At 40.2% G+C, this 25,229-nt stretch overlaps 2 protein-coding genes across 4 annotated transcripts; both read right to left on the minus strand.

The window, feature by feature from the left end:
* Positions 1 to 2,202: 2,202 nt before the first annotated feature.
* On the minus strand, positions 2,203 to 9,457 carry LOC144522276 (long-chain fatty acid transport protein 2-like). Its single transcript, XM_078257222.1, has 9 exons — positions 8,998 to 9,457; positions 7,599 to 7,808; positions 7,349 to 7,504; positions 6,188 to 6,312; positions 5,897 to 6,091; positions 5,711 to 5,801; positions 5,377 to 5,575; positions 5,255 to 5,308; positions 2,203 to 2,284 (listed from the first exon to the last, which is right to left on the minus strand). Exons 1-8 carry the CDS (start codon positions 9,455 to 9,457, stop codon positions 5,263 to 5,265), a joined length of 1,482 nt encoding a protein of 493 aa, XP_078113348.1. The 3' UTR covers positions 2,203 to 2,284; positions 5,255 to 5,262.
* Positions 9,458 to 9,845: 388 nt separating this feature from the next.
* On the minus strand, positions 9,846 to 24,618 carry cep152 (centrosomal protein 152). 3 transcript variants are annotated; one of them, XM_078257220.1, is made up of 28 exons: positions 24,027 to 24,618; positions 23,729 to 23,837; positions 22,008 to 22,117; positions 21,821 to 21,881; positions 21,405 to 21,719; positions 20,947 to 21,094; positions 20,149 to 20,289; positions 18,896 to 19,035; positions 18,551 to 18,751; positions 18,315 to 18,462; positions 18,057 to 18,148; positions 17,770 to 17,933; positions 17,399 to 17,600; positions 16,902 to 17,006; positions 16,694 to 16,824; positions 16,450 to 16,578; positions 16,253 to 16,364; positions 15,762 to 15,947; positions 15,406 to 15,666; positions 14,914 to 15,045; positions 14,168 to 14,818; positions 13,369 to 13,444; positions 13,101 to 13,268; positions 12,934 to 13,018; positions 11,876 to 11,958; positions 11,418 to 11,574; positions 11,227 to 11,330; positions 9,846 to 11,105 (listed from the first exon to the last, which is right to left on the minus strand). In XM_078257220.1, the coding sequence occupies exons 2-28, from the start codon at positions 23,813 to 23,815 to the stop codon at positions 10,324 to 10,326; spliced, it is 4,971 nt and encodes a 1,656-aa protein (XP_078113346.1). In that variant the 5' UTR covers positions 23,816 to 23,837; positions 24,027 to 24,618; the 3' UTR covers positions 9,846 to 10,323. The 3 variants fall into 3 exon arrangements, with proteins under 3 accessions (XP_078113346.1, XP_078113345.1, XP_078113347.1); XM_078257219.1 differs by having other exon boundaries at positions 9,846 to 11,129; XM_078257221.1 differs by lacking the exons at positions 23,729 to 23,837; positions 24,027 to 24,618 and adding an exon at positions 22,631 to 23,090 and having other exon boundaries at positions 9,846 to 11,129.
* Positions 24,619 to 25,229: the final 611 nt, after the last annotated feature.

The following is a 25,229-nucleotide window of genomic DNA, read 5'->3' on the forward strand; positions in this document are numbered from 1 at the left end:
GTATGACACTGCTGTGAAGCTTTGTTTATAATTGTGGTTTAATGATATTTAATGCCTACATAAATTGCTGGTGAATCACTGACAAACACCAAATTAGGATTTGTATGTTGCAGCAAGAGGAAAAGTTTTTTTCGACCCATCTTATCAAGGACAGGAGTATAAGTTAGTGATGCTATGAAGTCGACTGAAGTGAAGGACCAACTGCCTTTACATCCCTAAAGCTTCACCACTAACAAGTCTAAATCAAACACAAGCTAAGAGGAGAACCACAAGTGGACACTCAACTATCATATGAGACATTTGGTTAACGTCAGACTATTGCCTCAAAAGGACAATGAAGTTAAAGTCAAAAATGTGATAATTGTAGATTGTCCATTTAACGTTAGTTCACACATTTTGAGATTTTATAGTCTTTTTTATCCTCTTGTTAACATCAGTGACCTTTTGGTTGATAAGGTTGTTCTACCTGCCTGAGCTGCCCGTCCACCGGTCAAGGTGTCCCCATGTTGCTGATCCCCCCCACCCCCTTTTTTTGGTCAATCAATAATGTCTTACATTGGTAAACTAGTGTCATCTGATTTAACTACTGTTTAACTTTTTCCAGGTCAGGAGGGGAGAGCTGGAATGGCTACCGTTACTTTAAGTGAAGCACAGAGATTTGACCCTGCAGATGTTTTTAAACATGTTGTAAGCTTCCTGCCGGCCTACGCAAGGCCATGTTTTCTGAGGATTCAGGTATTTTTACTCTAGTCATTTTATATTTTTTACAAAGCATCTTGACAGTTTCAGCCTTATTTCAATGTCCTCACACTAACAATTAATTGCACTGTGATTGCAGAGCTCCTTGGACGTTACAAGCACGTTCAAGCATATGAAGGTGAAGCTGGTGGAGGAGGGTTTCAACCCAAATCAAATGACCAACCCGCTCTACTTTCTGGATGAAAAAAACATCCAGAAAAACATCCAAAAAACACCCCCTTCCCCCGGCCTGGGTCCCCCTTCACCCAAACACAGGCTGAAAGAAGAGTTTCTGTCCCAGGAGCTGGTAGCTCATATTGATCAGAAACACTTTGCTGTGCTTTAAAAGAACCCAGATGAAGATTTATTTTAAAGGTACATGGAAGAAACAGGTTGTTAAACGTCATTCATTGTGATAAACCAGTCATGTGATTATTTTAAGACAAGCATTAAGAATAACTATATAAAAAAGTAGCCAATATTCTCACTGATAGTCATAAAGAGGCATCATAATTAAATTGAGTTTCATAACCAGTTTAAAAGTCCTTGTAGCTGCTTTAAGTAGAAACAAGATGAATTTGTGCTTATGATTGCTACAATCAAATATTTTCAAATCATCGTTTAAAACTATGTAGAGCACAAATAAAGGCCAGGAGTTTAAATTATATAAAACAAGAGATCAGAAAAAAAGAAATCTAAAATAATCATTTTAAATCTAAATTATTATCCTAAAATCCTTCAGCCCCAAAGAAAGGGAAGGGACTTGCCAACAAACATTCAACAACCATAATCACAATAGCCTCAATAGATCAGAATGATAAGCAGCGACACCTCACTGTTTGAATAAGGAGCTTACAGCTGTCAGTTTTCTCTACTTTCTAAGTGAAGCTATTACATCTCAGTGCAACACGCTCAAACATGTTCCCTGGAGGAGAATGAAAGTGATATTTAGTGATATGCATTAAATTACTACTGAAGTAGAAGTACAAAAAAGTAAATGGATAAAGATAAAATTACAAGACTTCATCACAAAACAACTTGAACTTGAACTCAGTACATTTGAACTTCAAATGTACTGAACATCACAGGTGGCTGATGTTTTACAGTGCAAGCAGGATAGGCAACAAAAGCCACTTTAAATTCTGATCTTTCCTGATGTAATCGAGTTGAATATGTCCATCGTAAGCGGGACGTAATTCTTGTTTTTTTCATCCAGAAAGTAGAGCGGGTCGGTCATTTGATTTGGGTTGAAACCCTCCTCCACCAGCTTCACCTTCATATGCTTGAACGTGCTTGTAACGTCCAAGGAGCTCTGCAATCACAGTGAAATTAATTGTTAGTGTGAGGACATTGAAATAAGGCTGAAACTGTCAAGATGCTTTGTAAAAAATATAAAATGACTGGAGTAAAAATACCTGAATCCTCAGAAAACATGGCCTTGCGTAGGCCGGCAGGAAGCTTACAACATGTTTAAAAACATCTGCAGGGTCAAATCTCTGTGCTTCACTTAAAGTAACGGTAGCCATTCCAGCTCTCCCCTCCTGACCTGGAAAAAGTTAAACAGTAGTTAAATCAGATGACACTAGTTTACCAATGTAAGACATTATTGATTGACCAAAAAAAGGGGGTGGGGGGGATCAGCAGCATGGGGACATCTTGACCGGTGGACGGGAAGCTCAGGCAGGTAGAACAACCTTATCAACCAAAAGGTCACTGATGTTAGAGGATAAAAAAGACTATAAAATCTCAAAATGTGTGAACTAACGTTAAATGGACAATCTACAATTATCACATTTTAAAAGTTAAACAGTAGTTAAATCAGATGACACTAGTTTACCGATGTAAGACATTATTGATTAAATGAACATGTGGTGCAGAGGTTATCTCAGCCTGGGCTTCAGACTAGTTCATACAACATGAACATCTACAACCAAAAGTTAAAGTCTCAACACTGCTCTGAACATCTCCATCTAGAACGGAGAAAAAAGCTTGCCGTCACAGAGAAGCGCTTGATAGTGCAACACGAAAAACATTAATGTTAATGGTTTTGTACATTTTATCACTCCTACTACTATTACCCTTTGTCTTACTTGTATATGGGGGATAATCATGCTCCAACTTCTGGAACTACAGTTCCCATAATTTGGGTGCTTTGGGGGATGTAAACAGGAAGTTGCCATGGATTCAGTGAGTTACACTGGGCTACAACTTGTGCCCTGTTTATTTAAACCTAAGTTTGTCTGCATTGCAGAGAATTAGCTGCGAGATGTCTTCAGTCAGGATGAACCTGCTCCTCCTGCTCCATCCTGTCTCACAGAGACTAGTGATGCATTTAGGCTCTCTATACTAGTAAAGTTGAATATTTTGGCCAAAGTTTATGACTAGGACACTGATTTTAACTGACCGGCGAAGTGTAAATAACACTGTGAAACTGGGACAAGAGACATGATACCTGAGTTTATGGTACGAGTTGTCCCTTTGGAGAATCGACTCCTGGCAAACGTGTGTCTGGTTAATGGTAAATGTATCCAAACTTGCATTTCCCTGTAATGCCCTTTGATTTGCAACATCCAGACATAAGCAAACAGTGTCTGACTCACATTGTATTGTTCCACAGAATCACAGCCATCTGGGTGCAAATTCCTGCTAAATATGATGCGTTTATAAGATATTTACTGATTTTGAACCACCTGAACACTCTATTTAACAACTGACACAATATAATATAGGATACTGAGGCTTCAAAGGATAGACTAGTTCTGTGCTTCAAATCTTTGCATAAAAAGGCTGCATGTCCTTTCTCTAAGGCCGCATTTCTACCTGGTATTAAATCCGATCTGAGTGATCCGATTACAAGCGGACAGCTCCAAGTACGCGTATTTTCACCTGGCAGTAGAAGGAGTATACAAATGTGTCTCGAGTGACCACTTGTGATCGGATCTCACTTCCCTGCTCTATATGCAAATAAACATGTACATAATTTCCGTTGGCACATACCGGTAGGCTGGTTGTGTGTGTGTGTGTGTGTGTGTGTTAGGGTTGTGTGTATACATTACAGTTGTTAATCTCACATAAATCATTCATTAAAATTGTGCAATGACTAACTGAAAAGCACTGCTATACAGTCTTTGCCTGTGTGCCGAAATAGGGATGTCTACTGACGAGCGCTGTTGAGCTAGGTCTGGCAATGCAAGACTACTAAATAACAAAATGAGAAGTTGCGACGTAAGAGCAGGGTTGTCTGTAGTAATATCCCACATATTCGTGAAATCTGGGACGTTTTATGAAACTAAAAATGAGGTTATTGTCAACCGGCGGCTGCCTTTTATAGGCAACTGCAGAGCACAGAGCTCCAGACAGCCTGGGATAGAAAGGCAGGCAGCCCCGGCACAAAAACATCGACACATCACCGACAGTATGATAATAGCATCCAAAACACACAATTCTCTATCAGTGGTTTTTGTGACAGGAGAAATACTTGTGTGAATGAGTACGTAGTTCCGTTCACAGTTGAGTAGGCGATCCTAATGAGGCCCGGGACATAACGCGTACACACTGCTATAAGAATGTGGCCATATCTGGCCCAGACCACTACGAATGTGGTCCGAGTGATCGGATCTCAATGCAGGTTTTTTTTTTTCTTTTTAAGATTTCTTTGGGGCTTTTATTACCTTTGGCAAGGCAAAGAGACAAATATAATATGAGAAAAGTTAAATAAAGCTAACATTTATTTCTACCAAAGATGACCAAAGGTTTTTCATTTTCCCGAGATAAAGTTTACCTTAGAGCTGAAACAATGTGTTTCTTTTCTTTGTTTTATGTAAAGTTAATATCTTTGGACAAAGGTATATTGGTCTTTATTAGAACATTATGAAAGGCATTTTTCCTACATTCTGACATCTTATAGGCCAAAGGATTAATTGAGAAAATAACTCCAAGATGAATCAGTAATGAAAATAACTATTTCTGCCCACACACTTTGCTGCTGCAATTGGAGTCTCGCTTTGCCAGACCCTCCTCCAAGGTGTGCTGGAGGAGGGTCTGGCTACTCCACATAGCATTCAGGGATGGGAGGAAAACGTGCTCTGATTTATTGGCATTTCTTTAAACCAATCACAATCGTCATGGGCGGTGCTAAACTCCGTACAGAGCCGCTGCTAAGCACTGGAGAAAAGCCGTGGTGCCGCTGCAAAATAGGCTCGGAAGGAACTTGTTTACGTGGAACATGTGTACGTTTAAAAGTTGTTTTAGTCAAGCAACAGAAAACTCAGATTGGACAGATCTAACTGTCTGGATTAACTTACAGAGATCTGAGAAAAGGTTAACCATAGTCCTCATAAATCGACCGGAGTTTAAAATGCCAACACAAAGGAAGCCCAAGGCAACGGATATCCGGCCTAAATGAGTGAAATCTGGCGGATTTTCCGGCGGGAATGGAGCAATCCCGGAAGTGAAACGTCAAGGATATAGACTACTGCAATTGTGACAAGAAAGAACAAAGAACAGTGAACATTACCTGGCACTTCAGTCACCAGCCACCTCAGTTGTAGCCACGTTCTCTCCTTTCCATCTATAACAATAAACGTTTTTTTAAGTGTCACTTTGAATTAGGTGGCTGAAAGTGAAAGATTAACTCACCTGAAAGTGTCTCCGACTCGATCCTTAAAGTAAATGAAATTATCTTCATCAATGCACAGCAGGTCACCAGTGTTGAAGTACAAGTCTCCTTTCTTGAAGACGTCATGCAGCCTCTTCTTCTCAGTTTGCTGCAGGTCTCTCACATATCCAGCGAACGGAGCCATCGTTGATATTTCGGATACCAGAAGTCCAGGTTCACCTGTGGAAAGTTAATACAGGAGAGGTCAACACTTAATTTTGTCCAATACTTTGTTCTCTAAAATACCAATAAACAGACATTAAAAAAAAAAGAAGAGAAAACTGAGGACATGGTAGCTACAGCCCTGGTACTAACCTTTGGCAGCCTCTATGCAGAGACCAGAAGAATCCCTCAAAGGTATTCCTTTTTCTGCGTCGAATTTAATCACAGCATATGGAAAAACCCACTGCAAGATAAAATTTAAAAAAAAAAGCCAAAACATTGCTTATTGATGATTAATAGCTTTTACTTCATCATGTGGAATTAAATATGGACTTTTACTTTGTTGAGGAAGGTGTCTCGGCCAACAGCTCCAATCTTGCCGGTGCAATTCAGCAGAGAAAAATTCCCTTCAGTTGCTCCATAAACCTCTTTGATTTGAACGTTTCCAAACCTGCTTATGAATTGCCTCCTAACATCGGCTCTTACCCCGCTGCCTATCGCAAGTCTCACTTTGTGGCTTTGATCATTAGGTTTCTGTTGGGAAAGAATCAAGACCTTTCATTGTTTTTTTAGTCACGGTGACCTTTTAATGTGATGGTGCCATCAATGTTAGTGCTGTGACATACATACTTTTGGTGTGTTGCAGAGGTAACGCATCATTTCACCTATAAACATTATGACCGTGACGTTATATTTTCTGCAGTCGTCCCAGAACTGAGATACAGAAAATTTACTCCTCAAAGCCAATGTGTTACCTACACACAGCAACAAGATGACAAATAATCTTAAAACATAAGTCAATATTTTTCTTTTTGTCAACAAATCCATGAAAAGACCAAATTAAGCAATTAATTGATCCAACTAATGAATATCATCTGTGTAGCCAAAGTCTGATATGGCTTATTCCTCTTTGCCATAGACCTCCATTGTTTTCTGCAAAATATCAAAAACACATTAATCAGCGACACTGTTGCACTTCATTACAATGAAAAGTCATGAACTATTTTTTTTTTTTACTATATTCCATTTAAATGTATTACATTTCTGCTATGAATAATCACTAGAGCACCTGACCTTTTTGTCTGATATACCTCCACAGTCTGAGCTCAAGTACCCCTTCATTCACTTCATTAACACCACTCATGACACATTTTTGAACAGATTTTAAACTGGATGTTATTCAACACCATCAATTGTACAAAAGTGACACACTGTTCCTGGATATGTCAATGTTTAAGCATGGACTTTAAGCATAGACCGTTTGGTCTTTTAGTAAGTTTGCAATTGAAGCTGCAGGTTTCAATCATTTATCCACGACAGACTCAGGGAGGTGGGTCCTGTTGCAACCAGCCTGTGATTGCTGGTGGTTTATTTGTTCTGGTGAAAAGCCTCCATTTTTTTCCAATTGCCGAGCTATCCCCAGTTGGAAATCAGTGCACTAAATGTGTATTGATCTGCAGCTGAAAATAGTCCCCAACAAATACATAATTTACTACCGTTTGAGTGTTGTTTGCCAAAAACTACAGTGTCCAGCTGTTTAAGGAAATTACGTTGCCCTTTTTACAGATTTAGGTCTTCTGTAGAAATTAATGGCCTCGGGCCTGAGTGCCACACACAAAGCAGGGAAGTTGGAATGTACTGAGAGACTGACTAATGCATTTTTGGTTTTGGTCTTTTCATTGAAGATGCTGACAGTAAGAAATAACACCAGCCTTATTCCTTATCAAAAATACTGATCCTATTAAAACATTTTCCATCACAATTTATCAAATAAATAATATGAATGCATACCCCTCTCAATGACCGAAATTAATCCGAGGAAACCCGTGGTGTGATAGAGAGGGAGACTAATAAAAAGCACATCTTCAGAGGTCACTCCTACCATAGACATACTGCAAGCTAGGCTCCACAGTTTGACATGAGAGATTACTGCTGCTTTAGGGAGACCTGTTAAAGAGAAGCCAGAGGTATGCACATGTAGAGTAGGTACTGTTGTCTTTTACTGTTGAATCCTGAACATTTAACATCTAAAGTAGCTTACCTGTTGTCCCTGATGTATATATGTAGGCTGCAGGACTCTGTAAGGTTAAATGTGACCTTAAATCTTTGGACAGAGGCTCAGAGGAGGCCTGGCTCATTTTGTCTTTGAAACTCTCCATATTTGCAGTTCTGCATCTGTCAGCCAGGATGAAAACAGTGACCTGCTGCTCCAGCAGACTGGGCAGAACCTCCTCTACAGCATAGTGTAACTCTGGAAATAAAACCATATATCAATGTAAAAAATATTAGTAAAAAAAAAAAAGTTACATTCAATGTAACTTTTTATGTAAAGCTAGTCTGTCAACTTTTTTGTCCGTGACATCCAAGGTTCGAATCCCAGCTAGATCTCTAGTTGTTTCGTTTTATTTCTTTTCCCGTTCATACAGTATGTGTCGTATTTGTGTGGATAATGCTTAAACAGACATGTATTACACATAAACTGGTGAGGTTTTCAGCGATATCCATTATTTTGCCTCACTTGCAAACACTTTGTGGAAATGTTAACCTCTGGCACTCTGGGCGGAGGCAGAGCAGAACACTCTTAAAAAGTAGGCAGGGCCTTGTTGAATGGTCACTGATTTTATTCAAATATCACCAGTTAACATGATCAGCAGCTAAACTGGCACACCGGTCACGATCCTAACCCTTCTTGCTCCTCTCTCCTGTTAAATTATAACAGCCAGCAGTGAAGAGACTGGAAGAGCCCATATACATGGCTGTCTGTTAACCCTTGTCGTTTTTAACCCTTGAGAGAGATTATCTATTGATTGATGGAATAGCTGACAGTATAAGCCTTTGCATCTTGAGAAAAGTCACACTTCGACATTGGCTGCATCCTTTGGTGTTCTTGTTTATTTTCAGGCTATAGGCAATTCCAGGTGCAACTCCCAATACACTTTTGTTTGCAGAGTAAAGTTGAAGCTCAAACGGAACATGTCAGAGACCGTTTCCCCTGCAGGGAGATCACAAACTCCAAAAGGCCTCAGGTAATACTGTAACTACAGTCTGCACACACTGTGGACACACAGCACTTTGTTCAAATGCTAACACGCTGCTGGCAAAACGAATGGAAGCTCGGGGTGCGTCGCTTAGGCCCAATTGAACGGAGGAATTATGGTAGCTTATTCTTCGGTAGCCTAAGTAACTTTAACCGTTGTTCATGTGAAATCTCAAAGACAGCCTGATGCTATTTGTGGGTGGCTGCTTGCTGTTTGACCTATCAAGTCCTGGCGATAAAGTATAATAGGGTAAATCCTGTATAATGCATACACTTTTAGCGGTTATGCATCTTTGTAAGTCACTGCAAGTCGCAAGCGCACGACCCCCCTCTGGTGAAAAACAAAAAGTGGGCTCCCCAAAGGCCACGGTATAGTTCGAACACTGAGTGTTTGCATCCTTACCTTCAGCTGCGACCAGAGTCTTGGCTCCGCTTCTGCTGAAGCAGTGGAACAGGGACTTGGATCGGATGTTGTAGTTGAGAAAAGCAGCGTTACATCCGATCTTTACCAACCCTAACCACAACCACAGAAACATCGGCTCATTTCTGAGGAACAGCGCAACAGTGTCTCCTTCTTTAACAAATCCATTGTGCAAGAAAACTCGTGCAGCTTTGTTACTGAGCTCATCCGCATCCTGGTAGGTAAAAGTCTCATCGTTAAAAAGGATGAACGGCTTGTGTGGCTGCGCCTTCACCGCTTCTAAAAACCGGTCCAGGATAGAGTAATTAGTCTGCTTGTATTTTAAGACACGACGCCTCGCTTGTATTTTATTCCATACGTATTGGACATCCTGGAAAAAGTGCGGATGGCGGCACAAAAGGGCGAGAAAAACCACAGCCGCAATCACTATCCAGACAATCATGTTGATCTGTGTGAAACTTCAATCAGCAGCGCGTCGAATTCCTCAGACACTACTGAAGTGTGTATAGGAGGATCACCGCGATATCAAGGGTTGGAAAATGTTAAAACACTAGTTATAAAGTAACATTAACTAATCAGACCGGTAATTCATTACCTGCAGCTGGTGTACTTTATACTAACATTTCATTATTTTGTCCATTAATTGATTAGCATATAAAATGCCTGAAAATTAAACTACGTTTGGTTTATACTGAACTGTAGTTAAACGTATTGTATTGACTTTATATCATTAGATATCACCAAAAGTAATCCGATATAAATTAATTTTTTTAAACAGAATTTATTAAAAATGATTTTAATCAATATATAAAAAACAACACAATGCACAGCATCTCATTAACGTGATATAAAATATTTAAAAAATATAAAAAACACAGACACTAGAATCTAAATCCAACAGAGAGAGAAAACAAAACAGAGTGACATGAGATTATAAAGCTGCACTTGATCTAGTAGTCTGTGGTAGGTAGGTAAAGGCCAGGGCACAGTAAGCTGTTGTGTCAGCCAATGAACTCACAAGTTCAACAGTGTGGGCAGAGCTACAACTTTTGACCTATAAACATTTTCTAACGGGTGCACTTATTTGTGATGTAAGAATCACTTCCAAGCAAGCGTACAGCTGCAAAAGAAAAACCTGAACATTCTTGGACATTAGAATGACAGAAAGACATTAGAAAGCAGCCATGAAGGCAAAGGTTCTACATCATGTAAACTTTATACACTGTATTAAAAAGGCACTATTTGGTAAAATAACTGACATTTTCAAGCTTGTCTCCCTATTTCATGTCATACCTGCCCTTCCTTTTGTCATTTATGTTGGTAGAATGGACTGTCGAAGCCGCTGTCCTGCTGGCGCTGTCTCAACTCAGAGAACAGAGGCCTGGAACAAACTCCATGCTGCTTCTCAGCCTCAGAGCCTGGGGTGGGCTCTCTGTGTGTACTTCTCTTTGCATGCTGAAAGTTCAAGGTCTGGGTGTGAGGTGTCTTTTTGGCAATTTCATTATAGACAGTCAGGTCAGAAACATCTGGGGTGAGGCCGCCAAACTCTCCTGAGTCACTGGCTGATGCAGCAGAGACAGAAAAGGGCTTCACTGGCTCTAGTTTCTTCCCCGAGTACGAGAGTCCTGAAACCTGGAAGCCTGTGTCCGAGTCACTGCTGCTCATGCTCCAGTCGGTCCTTCTCTCGTCTCTGACAGGAGCCTCCTGGATGAGGAACGGTTTACTTTGTCGCTCTGAGTCGAGGCGGTTGTCTGCGTTGCTGGAGTCAACCCCCTGCAGGTACAGCTCCCTGCTTTTACTTCTCACAGACACATTAACTAAATCCACCTGGGATGGAGAAGCCATCTGTTGAGAAGATTTGTAAGAGCGGAGGTGAGTGTGAGCATTAGTTTGGGGTTTCAGCACTGCATCTACTGAGGCTTCCTCCTTCCCAGATGCAGAAATGTCCTGGTGACTCAAAGGTTTATTCCTCGCTGCAGCAGCTTGTTTCTGCTCTGAATCAGTCTTTTCCCTGTGGGATCTCTCCTCCTGCCTTATGTCAGGAAGCTCAGTTAGTGTTGGCGGGTTCTTACTGAAACCTGCGTTTCTACCTGTGGACACAGCCGTCAAACAGCCTGTCAATACAAAACACAGATTCACGCCACATTGATATTTTGAAACAAACAAAAAAGAAACCTCTACAGTAAAACAGTTCTGCACAACAGGACTCACTTTGTAAACTGTAGTTCTTTCCAGATTTACTTTTGAAAGGCGTCTCCAGCACTTTAGCCATGGCTGCCAGCTTGCTTGCAGCATTCATTATTTTCTTTTCAGCCCTGCAAAAGACAAGACGATCAATACAATTAGCCTGAAGAGCCATGATGAAGCAAGCAAACAAGATTAGGACAATTATGGCCACTTGCCCTGAAGTCTTTCCTCCGTCCTCCAGTAACTCCTGCAGACAGGTCAGATAATAGTGCCGCATCTTTCTGGCAGTGTCCTGCCTCTCCCTCTGCACCTCCATGCAGATCATCTCTGCTGCTCGCTCCCGACTTTCCTTGAGGTAACGCAGCATGTCTCCTGCCATAAAAAACACAATTATGGCCTGTGCTTCTCACTAGGTACACATACGAGAAAATGACATGGTGAGGTTTAATGCGCATGTATATAATCATGAAAACCTGCATCAGATTCACAAGTGAGGACATAACACATAGTATGGTACAGGACATCATAGTGTCTAGCTTTGTCTGTACCATCTCCACCGTGTAACATTGAATTATGGTGTCCTAGAATACAGAATATTTTAAATCCACACCTGTGTGTGTGTGTGTGTGTGTGTGTGTATATATAAAAAATAAAAATCAGCACCATTACCAACCTCTGATCTTTTCTACAGTCATCAAGTATTGCTGCTTCATCTCCTCGAGGCCTTGATGAGCATTTTGTTGGAGATTAGAACTCCTGTAAGCAAGAACAATTCATTTGTTGCCATCATTGAAATAAATTTTTCATGAACTACTGTTATCACTAGGAGTGCTACTACCACCATACCCAGTTTCACGCTTAGCAGAACTTTATAATCTAGCAGAACTTTATTATCTAGTGAAGTCAGGTTTCAAAAAAACTTAATGTCTAAAAATTATTTACAGTAGATCATAATGTTTTTCAGAGCACTTTATCCATCATAATAGTGAGTGCAAACTGAACCTTGGTGTATTATCAGCTATTTTAAAGTACCCATTTTGTTTTGCACCCAATACAAAGAGTGTAGCTTAGGGAATTCATTCTTACATTTTTAAACATTAAAGCTTCCAAATGAGATTTTCCCTTTCTATAAATAGTCGAAAGAGTGGAGTAGAAATTAACCATAGAAATCTTTTGTAAATTGAAGAGTTCTTTTGGCTTTTTCAGCCTTGTTCACTCATAAGTCAGAATCTTAAAGTTAAGGTTTATACACAAATAAAACCGTATGGAGCCTTAAGACACAGAATATTTATAAATTTAACAATTACTATATGTTGTAAGTAAAAGTATAAAGTGGTAACCATCAAATGCATTTTTTGATGCGGTTTCTGAATGGATCATGATTTGGGGGCTGGACATAATGACTAGAAGGACTTGAGTTGAATATTACTGAAAGTAAAAGTCCTGCTCGAGCTAGTCATCATAATGATGACAGTAGGAGTTTGTTGTCCCAAAAATCTATAACATTTTATTGGATGGAATATCTAAACATCTTCCCAAATGCAAGATGCTTAAGCAAAATTGTTTGACATCTTTTTGGGAACATGACATAAAGAAATGTATACCTTTGATTCACTTTGATTTATGTGGCATGTAACAATAAACAGAGCAACAATAAAGAGCCAGGGAAACAATATTTCATATCGTTGGACATTTCAACTAAAGATAAGAAATACTAAAAACAACACAAACCCTGAGGATTCTTTGGCTCTCTTCACCTCCTCCAGCTGCTGCAGATGTCCCTCCTTTGCCTTTTGTAAGCTGCTTTCATGCTCATCTACAATACACAGATACATTGCATGTTGAGTAAATCTATTTAAATGCCATTTAAAAAGAAACATTTTAAATGCATTTAATACCTTTCAGAAGCTGCAAGGAAGTTTTGTGCTCACGAACACTGTGCTGGAGTTGATGACAGGCTTTCTCCAAGTGTCTGTGGAGCTCCTTGTTCTTCTTCTGCAGCTTACCTAAAGTCTCAGCACACTCCTTCCTGCAACGAGCCTGCTCCTTCTTCTGGGACAAAGAGCCTGGAAACAGTGGACAATATTGTCATGTAAACACTATAGTCTAATCAAATGACGCCCGGTCTTATGTCCTGCTTATTGAAGATAAGAGTGCATTACATACTTTGCATTTTGTCGATTTCTCTCTCATGCTGCTCCTGTGTTTCTTTTAACACACGGCTCAGTCTCTCCTCACTTATCTGTGGGGGCATAAATGAAAGCCTAAATGGAAAAGCAACTCAAACATTGTACCACACGAAAGATAATAATAATAATAATAATGACAACAACAACAAAAACGGCACATTAATTGAATGCTACAGCATTTAAATATAGCAGGACTTGTGGTAAAAAAAAAAAAAAATACTATTTCTTTATTGTCACATACACACTGTAGTGAAATTCTAATCCTAAGTATTAGGAGCAGAGGGCAGCTATACATACAGCAGCCGAGGAGCAACTTATGGTTCAGTGTCTTGCTCAGCAACACTTTGACATGTGGCCGGAGGAGCCTGAGATTGAACTTGTGGTTATGAGGCCACCACTCTACCTCCGAGCCACAAGCCACCACATAAAAAAGGAAAAGGAAAAGTTTGTGCACTAATATATGCAAGCTCCCGAGTTTTTATCAATGCAATGTTTCGACTTTCAACTTGACGAAGACCTTGTAGGTTGAAACATTGTATTAATAAATACTTGGGAACTTGCACATTCCAGTGTGTTCTCCTTTTCCTTTGTTGGTTTGTCCAACAATTGTACCCATCTGGGGTTTGATGTGTCCGTACCCAATTCTGTTTTTGCTTTAAGTACTTATTGCGTTGCAACAACATTTAATCATTGAGCAGAGTAAGTCCTCCAAAATCATTAACAGATAAAATCACTTATTTTATCTTTAGATAGTAGATAATCCAATAAAAACTCACCCTCTCCCATTCCTTCTTGGCTTGAGATACTGCTCTGTTGACTATGTCTTTGCAGGATGTTTGAATGATGTGTGTTATTGTGTCCTCTGACGTGGCCCCGCTGGTCCTTCTGGTGTCTTCAGTGCCCTGCTGATTTGTTTTGGGGTCCCTGAGAAGTTGTGCCTGGACCTCTGCCAGATGAGTCTGAAGCTCTGCTAGTAATTCTTCTCTCATCTGCTTTCTCTGAGACTGCTCCATCTCTGCATGCTGACATCTCCACTCCTCCTCTCGGGCCGTCAGAGTCTGCTGTAGCTTGGCCTCCATCTGCAGGAGCAGCTCCTTATGGAGACCAGCATCCTCTCTGGCCTGCTGCAAAGCCTGCTCCAGATTTTTGCGCTGCTCTTGCAGCTTGCTTTGGTACGCCTGCTCGCTGCGGACCTGGATGACAGCGATCTCCTGTTGTTTGTCTCGATTCCAGGCTGCTCTAGCTCCAGCCAGCTCAGCCTTCAGCAGGGCAGCGTGCTCTCTCCTGCCTTGCTCCAGCTGACTCTGGAGAGCTGCCATCTCCTCTTGGAGCTCCTCCACCCTCTGCGTTCCGGTGCTCTGTTCCTCCAGCTGATTCCTGTGCGTCCTATTCCACTGCTCCTCTGCCTCCCTCAGGGCCTGGGATACCTGGCACATTTAAATTGAGGAATATACATTATCAGAAAAAGAAAAGCCAGTTGACAGCAGTGACACTTTTTAACTCAGATAAAGCCCTGTCATACCTGTCGTTCTGTGCATTTTTCTTGTAGTTCTTCCCATTTCTCCCTCTCGGTTTGGAGAGAGGCTTGGTATTCTGGTAATGAAGTCAAATCCTCAATCCAGCGATTGTAGGCCCTGGTAACTGCACCTTCAACCTGAAACAAAACCAACACTAAATTTGGCAACCCATGATGAAGGCAAGATAACATAATACATGTTTGGGGAATTAAGCAAGGTATATTGGAGAAAAGTTGTGCAACATTTAATTTTGATGGACCACTATTTGATTTGCTCATTTCAAAATATGGAGGGATGAACCAGGGAAAACATTATGTAGCTGGTAAATCTAAAATTATATAAAAGGAGAAAAAAAAAAAAATCAAAACTGTGTATGAATAATAAAGCGATGGAAACTGTAGTGGCATTGAATTGATTGGTGCCACTCATAAAATGTACAGTAAATCACTTTGGCTAACTAGCAGAAGTATTATTTAAAAAAACAAAAAAACACTGACCTGTTTGGCCATGTCCTCCAGATGTTTCTTGTGCAGCTCTCTCTGGGCTTGCTTCCTGGCTTCCTCCACAGCTTTGCGTTTGACTTTGTCAGCCTCCAGTTGCAGCTGCTGTTTCTGGGCACTGAGCCTGGAGTCCAATTCTTCAACAGTAATTGTCACGCTGCTGGCCTCAATCTCATCTGCCTGACAGGTTGCCTCAGCAGTCTCTCTGTGTTTCTCTCTCCTGGCCTCCTCCAGCCTCTGGACCCAGGTCTTCTCCACCTGCACAGAAGCAGTAAAAACTTTCAGGTCACCATCTGATGTAAATTCACCTTAGGGAGTTGGAGGAGCTGGACAGTTATTATGGGAAATTATACCTTTTGTAGTTCCTCCTTCCAAGCAGCCTTGGCCAAGGCTACGTGAGAGTTCACCTGCTGCTGGATCTCAGTCTCCTTTTCTTTGGACCAGAGAGCGTTGAGCTTATTTATTGAGGCCTGATGCTGAGCCTGAAGCTCAGCCCTCAGCTTCTCCACAGCTGTACCACTCTCTTCTGTCATCTTTTGCTGGGAATGAGAACAATATCATAAATCTTTCTCAGTCCACAGGCAATCTATGTTGGATACAGGAAACTTCATCACTTAAAAAAAGGATTTGTCAAATACAGCGTGTAGCCATACAGTCAACAAATTGTCAAATATGAATAGTAAAGTTCCTTGTCCCAACTTACTAATATTAATCAATAAAGAACCATTCCAAATAATAATTTACCCTACAATAGTGTATTTTGATCTTTTAATTTCTCCCTTTCGATTAGCACGAAAACCATGTCCAATCTGATATTGTAAACATATTTTAGGATCTTGTATACCTCATTTACTCTGATCAGATTCTCCTTCTCAAGCATGTCCTTCTCCTTGCAGACAGATAGGTAACACTCTTGCACAGCCAACATCTTATCATTAGCCTCAGACAACTGGGTCCTGTGAAGAAGTATTAAGTACTGTAAATTAGCTGCAATGGTTTCCATATAATGGCAATTTTCAGTGACAGCTGCAGAGGACTCACTGTAACTGTTGGACCTGTTGCTGGTGCTGTGCAGTCAGCTGTTCAACCTGAGCATCGTATTCCAGCATGATCTCGGTTCTGACCCGGTCCACCACATCGTCCCTATACTGCTGATGAATCCGCTCGGCTCTCCATGAAGAAAAAAACATTATTTATTTATTTATTTAAATATATATATAAAAATACACTCTTTATGATAATTTTTGGTAGAGAAAAAAAATTATTTCCCTCCTCTGTGCCTTACCTCTCAGCAGCCTCCTGCTTCTCTTGGTCCAGTTCCTGGATCATCTGCCTCATCTTGGTGCAAAGCTCCAAGTTGGCAGACCTTACCTTCTCCTCACTCTGTTTCAGCTCCTTATTCTTCTTTTCTAACAGCTAGAGTTTGGATAGAGCGTCACCAATCTTTCATGATAGTCTAAAAAAATAACTGACTTGACGAAACTTCAACCAACCTCCACTTGTTCCTGCAAGCGTCGTTGGTCTTCCTGTAGTTTCGTGAACTCTTTCTGAGACGCTCCAGTTACGTCTGGATGTTTCATCTGATTGGTCTCTCTGACCTGTGAACACAGATGCAATTTTTTTATGATCACCGTTGCATTACAGCCATTTAATCTCTCCGTCTTATGCTTGTACCATTTCGTTTGTGAGAATTTTGATCATCCGTTTCCTTTTAAATGCCAACACAACTGGATAGTTTTGGTAGGAAACATGAATGAATATTTTATTTTAATCCGTTCAGGTCCATAGGTTTTGTTAGTTGTGTCACCTTAACTTAACCAATTGCATGTTTTTCCTTTTTTCTGTTTTTTTTTTACCAGCAAGAAATCAAATTGGCCAATCTACCTCAATCGGAATAATAGCTATCAGACAGTACAGTTTTAAATGCTTTGCTCAGCAAGGCAACATCAAAGCTTGTGTCTGGTCATAGACAGTAGAAGGCAGTCCTCACTGAAGAGCAGAGCTTGGCTTCATCCAATTGGGTCTGCAGCTCGGTCACTCGACCCTGACAGAGCTGGAGCTCCTCCTGCAGCTGACTGATCTTCTGACGCTTCCCCTTCAGACTACCCAGGCAGCGCTGCATCTCCACTCGCAGCAGCCGCAAAGCTTCATCTTTGGGCAGCTTGGAGTCCGACAGGTGAGCCAGGGCAGCACTGACCAAACAGTAGGGAAAGTTAGAATTTTATTGATGGGAGTGGTGATAATGAAGTAGAAACATTGCGAGTTAAAGTTTCACAGTATATACTAGCACCCATTGCATGAAGAAAAAGGACACAGTGTAAAGATATAATATACATATAATAATATATAATCATGGTGTACCTGTGAAGCAAGCCATTTTTCCTGTTTGTTTTCTTTAATCCTAAATCCACACAGGAGTCAGACAGCTGGTTCTCCCAGTCACTGTCCAGATCTAATGCAATAACACCGTGTTTCACAGCAGATTCATACATAGTGATCTGTTCCTTCAACTCGGCCAGATCCTCCTTTAGGATAAAAATAAAAAGGTGAAAAGTTAAATCAACCAAGTTTAAGCACATCTTTTGTTTTTAAACAATATTGGTTTTGACAGTGGTTCCATTCTAGGGCAGGAAAATCAGAGAGCAAACCTGTAAGACTTTGTTCATGTTTTCGCTTAGTGCCTTGGCTGATTGAGCCTGTTGTAGTTTGATTTGTATCTGACTCATTTCCTGTACTGAACCTAAAGAAAACAGAACCACAACAGAGAAGAAACAATGATTTGGAATAGCTCAAATAAAACACGTAGATAGAAGTTGCTCATTAATGTTCTGTGATTTCTTCTCGACAGAGTTTTTAGCAAGTATGTCAAAGACAAAAAAAAGTGGTTGCCGTCCACATTAACTTACTTGTTTGCAGCAGCTTGGCACATTGTTGTTGACTCTCCTCCAGACGCTGACTGAGGGTGTTGACGACTCGGGCTCTCTCCAGTTGCTCTTCTTCTCTCTGGCGCTCCAGCTGCTTCACCTGTTCCCGTAACCTCTGACCAACATCAACCTGGAAGCAACAAAACAACACAGGAGTTTACTATGTTTGCAGGTGACTTGGAGTCGACTATATCTCCTGTGACAGTAACACTACAGACCTGTTTGTTCAGAGCCTCAGAGGTAGAGTCTAGCTTCTGCTCTAGTGTCAACAGTGCAGCCTCATGCTTCTCCTTCATGACGGTAAGGTCTCGGTCATGCTGCTGCCGCGTTTTGGACAGAGTGTCAGAGCGACAAAGCTCCAGCATCTGCTGCTTCATGCTGTCCACTGCAGCCTCTGCCAACCTCTGCTTCTTCATGTTCTGCAAACACAATAAAACTACTCTATAAGTCTCTTCCTTAATTACAGATAAGCTGATGTATTGCAGACTTTCTTGTATTGATATTTTAACAATTAAGAAGATGAGAAGGAGGAAAACAGTGGTGTGTATCAGTGCAGAACTTACCTCATGGTCTCTTGCAGTAAGGGCCTGTACTTGCTGCTCCATTGCCTTCACTTTGTTTAGCATTTGAAACTCTCTCTCCTTGGCTTCTTCAACCAATTGACTTGATTCCTTTAGGCTTACTGCTAGGCCCTCCTTTTCATCTATTGATGATAGAAAATAAGATTATATTATTATTCCAACAAGCACATCCAGCAACAGATTAAGGACACACGAGACCAGTTCAGGACCCAGTGTTATTGTAGATAGTGCAAGACCTCTGAACAGCCACAAGGGGGCATATATACAAGTAAGTGAAGACGTATCCTATTTTATTTCCTTCTATCAATCTCAATTAATGCTATAGATTGACAGATAGCCAGCTCTTTAGCTTTTAATAGTGTATCAACAAAAACAAAACATTTGGAAAGTATAAGTGTTAAACACAATGGTCAGACAGAGGAAAAACTATTTCTTCCTCATAAGTCTTCAAGGCAGCCTGGAGTTATATTATTAGATATTATCGGCCGATATTAGGCATTTTCCAAACTATCGGTATCTGCATTTATAATGGCCGATAAATGAATATTTAAAAAATAAAAACGTACGAAACACCCTTCAACCCTGTTATGAGTGTTGGTGTTGCATAGTTTGTCCACCAGAGGGCACTCTACAACGTCCCTGTTGGCAACACTTAGATTTGTTGTTGTTGTGTTTTTGTTCGACTGAATATCTACATTGCCCATTATCAGCAACTATTAATCCAATGTTCCAAAGGCACATTCTGTTTACTAATCTGATATCATTTTAAAAGGCTAACTGAGAAAACATTGGCGAACCCTTTTGCAATTATGTAAACACATAATGTAATCCGAAAACCTCTGCCCTGGTTAAAAAAACAATGCAACTGATCTCAGCTCCATATTCTGTCTATAACGGAGTGGAATGGAAATTTCTAAGTGACCCCAAACTTTAGACTGGTAGTGTATATTGGCCGATATATCGGATTTTTAAATCACCAAATATTTGTATCAATATCGGCCTTAAAAATCCTTTATCGGTCAGGCTCTATTATTTATTCTTTCCAAGTTCAAGCGGTTTGTTTAATTTCTACAACAGCTTACATTTTAGCTTAAAATACATGTTTGAAAAGAGATCAATAAATCATAACATGCAACAAAACCTTAACTATCTAAGTATAATCATATTACTTTACATGGACTATGTACTGCAATAAAGTGAACAACAATTCCCACCCCCCAGTTTGTGAAACATACCTTTGGCAATTGCAAACTGATGCTCGATGTATCTCATATTACGCCTTGAATCCTCTAGTTTTTGCTCCAAGTCTTCGATTTGCCTCTGCTGTGCTCTGTGTAAAATCTGCAGCTGGGCAAGCTGCTCTCTATCAGCAGTTTCTGTAACACAGCACAACATGTATATTCAACACATCAATCACTTACCCCTTTAAACTGTGTGAAGTCATTTTAATTTCTCAGCAATGTCATTTGAGAGGGGTTATTTTATATAATAACACTTTAGGCATCTAATTAAGGCTATTAAAGCTACTTCCTAATGGCAATTAAAAGTACATGCAGTCTGGCTGAATACATCTTTTATGACACAGACATAATGTAAGATAATTGTTATTTGTTTTTGTTTTTAAATAAGTCACTTTAGAAACAATATACCGAAGCCAGCAGGGGGGTTGTTATTTGGACAGACTTGCCCCCACTGCTAAAAAAAAAAATCCTAAAAGGAAACACTGTTCAATATTTTCTAATTAATTCCCCTTTCTCAGTCTGTCTCAGTCAAAACAACCCAATGTTATGTACTATTGTCCACAGAACAAGTGCAGCAGCTCAGAGTTCATCGATTGCTCAATGGCAGTGTAACAACAAAACAATACTTACTGATTATTCACTTGGGATAAATTTGTTTAAATTTGATAAATTCCTAAATTGACATTTATGGTAACAAGATCACTTTTCAACTATAACTGTGGTTTACATGTCACTGTACTGTGTACTGTGCTATTAATCCAGCAACTAAATGTGAGCGACTGTAAGACTCACGTTGTGTCGAGTCAAGGAATTCTCTTTGTAGATGGTCAAATTGACCTTCTTGGTGGACGGCCTGTGAGTTAAAAATCTTTGGCTGATGGGCAGGATGGTGAGGACTGTAGCTGGCCTTGTGCTGATCCACTCTGTCCAATGCTCCAGACTTTAAATTATGAAAATCAAAACATAAGTAACACAGTATTTTAGAAATAAAAAAATAGTACTGTGTTCAATAACTCAAAAATAAACCAAGTCAAAGTTACACAAATAAACCTTTTCTTAAAAACACACACACAAAAATTGTACACTATGCTGACAACTGGTGGACGGCCAGATATCAATATGTTTATTTCAAATTATTAAAAGGAAAATGTACAATATGTCATACACAATGACATACATTTAAGTCACATGTATGATATAATATAAAAAACACCTGAAATGACAAAATAGACCAAACATACTCTACTCACTTGAAAATTCTTTCTGCCCTTGTTGTGGTCCCCATGGTTTTGGTTGTCTCCGTGTTCTCCTTCTCCATTATACACAACAGCGGTATTAGTGACTTGAGGGTAGGGTTTGGACTCATACTCGTCTGTGAGAGAAGTCTCTGTAGATTTTTCTGTGCCTATGCTGGTGTATATATAATCTCCCTGGGTGAAAGGATGGTCCTGGCTCCAGGTGTGAGGCAGAGGTTGACTTTGAGGGTGATATCCATTGATCTGAACAGCTCCATCCTCATAAGCGTACTCATCATGGGAGCGTTGATCATAGTCAACTTCACAGTTCTTCAGAGAGACATTGAGAGTGATAGTGATGTGGTATGTTTTTTTTTTGGAAGTTCAGAAGACAAAAATCTATCAGTGAAAAAAAAAAACTAACAACCTACCTGTTCATGAGTAGTTGGCCTTGGGTGATCTGACCATTGCTGAGTCCATGTGGACTGTGGGCTGAGTGGAGAGAGTAAAAAAGCACAATTATATCAAAATGCAATCAGGTATGTCTGATTGTTTGGAACCACACCCAGAGTTCTCCAAATCTGAGATTTCTAGTGTCAACAGCAATATGTGTGTTACCTGTTGCCAGTGTTTTTATTGCTGCAGGGAGAGTACTCTAGCTCTGGGGAGGAGGAGTCTCTGCTGTCCTCCAGCATGTCATCGGGCAGGTCAGTGAGCAATTTGTGCAGCTGCGGAAAAATAGCACATGGAAATGAGTCATCAAGGTTGCTACACAACCGAATTATAAAGTAATGCAGATAGAAGAAAAAAACAGCACAGATAAACAATTACTGACAGTCTGAGGGAAAGAATGTGTCAGGGCCAGGGGTACATTTTTAGAGTTTTGCTAGTAATCATATCAATAAATCATTTAAGTCATTTATCAAGCAACATTATCTGGTCTGTGGTTTAACCGTGAGGATTTTCCGCATATAGGTTTTTAGATTAATCAGTAATGAAGGTAATTGTTAGTTGCAGCCCTAATATTTGTACTGCTTGTATGGAATGCACAGATTACTCGTTTGGTCCATACAATCAAACTAAGAAACACCACTGACAAATAATGTATTTTCTGTCAAAACATCTTAGCTCTTAATGAAACAAAAACAAGTCACATCCACCTCTGCGTTAGAAAGAGACTGACCAGACTTGCTTTACAACCTGCCATGTGTGAAGGAACAAGCAGAGCCAGCTGGACTTACTTCCCACAAGGACCGCTGAATATTCCTCAAATCCTCCACTGTGTCCACAACCAAAGGACCCATATTATCCCGCTTACACCTTTAACAAAGATTGAAGAGGCACTTCTGCTTCAGCTGTGAAGCCACATGATAAGCTCCTAGCCTAATCTTTCTGCAGAGAAGACGTTCTGTGTGAAACATCCAAAAAGTGCCTGGCATGTTGTAGGCTCTCTGCGTTATTGCTGTGGTTTGCTTCCAAAGAACTCCATTCTCCGTTTAGACAAAACATATAGCAAGGTTAACTGGAGCAGAAACATTCCAATTACTGATGGCAAAATTTCCACTTGACCAACTTGTAATTAGACTATACCGAAGGGAAAAAACCCCATTTGACAATTAATATTTAAAGTCCCATTCTTCAGAGTATTGAAACCCACTGGTAAGACATTCAGTGACAGTTTCTTCATGCTTGCAAGTACAAGTGTGGCCAAGCACAGAAACAAGTTAGCTATAAAGAGAAAGTAGGGAAACCTAGGGCAGAGCTAGTTTCTGTGTGACACACCTGGAAGGAGGATTTTTCCTTGAGCCAATAAAGCTCAGGTTAATGGTGCAACAGATTGTAGGCGTGAGTAATAACACAGCATGACTGTCTAGCTGTGAAGCTGATGGTGCTTGTGAAATTCACACCTCAAATGCTTTAGCAAATAAACAACATTAACTAAGAAAAACTACAAATACAGACGGCAAAAGTAATGCTTAAAAAAGGAGCATACATATTTTTGTAAATATGTCAACATGACAATCTGCAATGGTGATAGTAAATGCGTAATAACTGAAGTAGAGACAGGTAATGCCTACATCACTGCACATACAACAGGTTTTTGTTTTATAATTTAATCATGCCCTGGATATATGCTGTCGTCTGATATGTTAGATAACTGATGTTTTAAAATATGTACAATCAAGAAACCAGCAGGAGCTCAAGCAATCACAGTGCGTTACGGTTTGACAAAATCCCACTGGCAAGTGACGCAAGAAGGTTCAACAACTAGACACAAACGTTACTGTAACACAAACGTTAGTCCAACAACTTTGCGATGCTGCAGCTATGCGTTATACCTCTTGCTCTCTTGCATAGTCCTCTTGGTCGTATTCTTCTTCATCATGCTGGGTTTGAAGAGCAGCACTGTCAAAATCAATAGACATGATGCAGAGCCTGTAGAGTGCTCTGCGAAAAGAGGTGCAAAACAAACTTGAGAGGACATCTCAAACAACCAGGGAAAGTATTTGTTACGTGCGAAGTTGGCATTGGATGGTCACTGTTAATTTAGCTAACATTAACGTTACAAGTTAGCTAGCGTAAAAGTTAAAAGCACTGATATGAACCAGCCAAAACAGACACATAGCGTTGGCTTACCTGTTGGCATAAATGGGACAGACGTGTCTTTTGGTGAGTTGCGTATTCCTTTATTTAAGAGACGCTATTAACTGCTAACCACACGACTGTTTACATTACAAAGCAGAGATGCTAGCTTAGCAAGTAGCGTTAACTTGTCCATTTTAGCTTGCCTTAGCAACAACGAGCCCGGCAATAAAATAAAAACGACCTGGTCGTGCTTTGAAAAACCTCCACCGAATACGTTGATCAACGGTGTAACATTACATTCCTTAGCCGATACAACGTTTAGTACCAGTTTGCGTGTAATCTGGCCTAGCAGAATGTGAGGTATAATGAGCTAACTCCGGTTAGCCGGTTGCACGTCCTCTTTTTAAGAGCCGCAGACTCGCCCACTTTGAAAACTCGCGCGCATTAGCAGCGCCAAACCACTGCGGTCGGAGCTCAACACATTCATATACACAATATATAACTTAGCCCACATTATTTCACTAACGTACGCATATATAAGTTTATATAGCTACCATTCGCTATAACAAAACATGCATGGTAGAAAGTAATTTCCTAAACATTATTGTTGTTGCTACAGCCGACCCAACCCCAGAACTAAAGCTATCCACGCCTCCATGGTAACAGCGTCTCTAGAATTGTGGGAAATGTAGTCGCCGTGTTTGCTTGTAAACGAAGCGGAGACGACCTGTCGCTCATGCGATCAGGCCTCAAAGAACATTTCGAGTGTTATGAATCATGCTTTTACCTGACAAAACTCAAAGAAGTAGCCTGTTTCTTCAAACATTGATTAACAAGAAAAGAACAAGAAGAACAAGGAAGAAGAAAACAGAGCAACCGTCTTTCATGGTTATAAACTGTAAACATAGGCTAATGGGTATTACTAAAAAAACTGATAGGCTTATTTAAAATAATGTGTAAACAGCATACGCTGCATAGATCTTGCATAGGTTTTGTCAAAAGTACAATCCGTATTTTTGACCATACAAATTGCAGATACATGAAATCACAAAATGTGATTATTGCAAGTAAAACAAATATGACATTGTGTGTGTTCATGTTCATCCATAATCAGAGAAGCAGTAACTATATGTGCATAAACATGGTCTCTAATTGAGGGAAATATATTACATTGCTTTGGTTCTCTTCTCAAATTAGTGTAGATGTTGTACACAAATGTTGTCTTGGAAACAACACCTGGGTCAATGTAATACA

Source organism: Sander vitreus, chromosome 8 (genome assembly GCF_031162955.1).
Source record: "Sander vitreus isolate 19-12246 chromosome 8, sanVit1, whole genome shotgun sequence".
In the NCBI taxonomy this organism is placed as follows: Eukaryota; Metazoa; Chordata; class Actinopteri; order Perciformes; family Percidae; genus Sander; species Sander vitreus.